General features: G+C 63.1%; 1 protein-coding gene across 1 annotated transcript in view; it reads right to left on the reverse strand.

Annotated features, from left to right (window-relative positions):
* Positions 1 to 6: 6 nt before the first annotated feature.
* Lmna (lamin A/C) overlaps positions 7 to 683 on the reverse strand; it is a 12,502-nt gene continuing 11,825 nt past the window's right edge. The window contains exon 10 of the mRNA XM_033758412.1: positions 7 to 681. Coding sequence (XP_033614303.1) covers positions 569 to 681 — 113 coding nt within the window. The 3' untranslated portion in view covers positions 7 to 568. The remainder of the gene's footprint in view (positions 682 to 683) is intronic.

A 683-nucleotide genomic window follows, 5' to 3' on the forward strand; every position in this document is an offset into this window, starting at 1 on the left:
ACAGGCTCAGGCTCCGGCGGGCTGCGGCTGGCGGGAAGGGGGGCTTTGCGCCCGGCAGCCAGAGGGCCGGAGGGGCTGGGAGGAAGAAGCGAAGGGGAGAAGGGTCAGGAAGACAGGAGAGAGGTGGCTCTGACTCCGAGCTTTAGAGGAAAAGGGGTGGGGACATGCAAAAGTAATCTGGGAGGGGCAGGAACGCGAGAAAACATTCTTGCAGAAGAGGGTGGTAAAAGGACAAGCGTGCTGTAAGACCAGGGGACAGGAAAAGAGATGCATGCATGCAGCCTCAGAGGGGGAAGATGCAGGGCTGGAGCGTCCACCTCTGTCCTCCGGCCCCTGCCAGGAGACAAATCCAGACCCTTGTCCCCTGCTCCCGGGGGAATTCTCCACGACTCCCGTCCTTACCAGAGGAGGGCGCCCAGACACCTGGGCTCCCCGGTCCAGGTAGGGGAGGAGAGAGAAGAAAGGCCAGGCAGCAAGTGAAGTTCCAAAACATTCTTTAATGAAAAGACTTTGGCGTGGGAGGCGGGGAGAGAGGCTGCCCGGGCCTGGCGGGCCCCCCGCGGGCTGCTCAGCGGCGGCTGCCACTCACATGGTGGTGATGCAGCAGGTCCTCTCCGTCCTCGTCCTCGTCGTCCTCCACCACGGTCACCGAGCGCACCAGCTTGCGCATGGCCACCTCCTGC

Source organism: Fukomys damarensis, unplaced genomic scaffold (assembly GCF_012274545.1).
Source record: "Fukomys damarensis isolate Sample0158 unplaced genomic scaffold, DMR_v1.0_HiC HiC_scaffold_33, whole genome shotgun sequence".
Taxonomy (NCBI): Eukaryota; Metazoa; Chordata; class Mammalia; order Rodentia; family Bathyergidae; genus Fukomys; species Fukomys damarensis.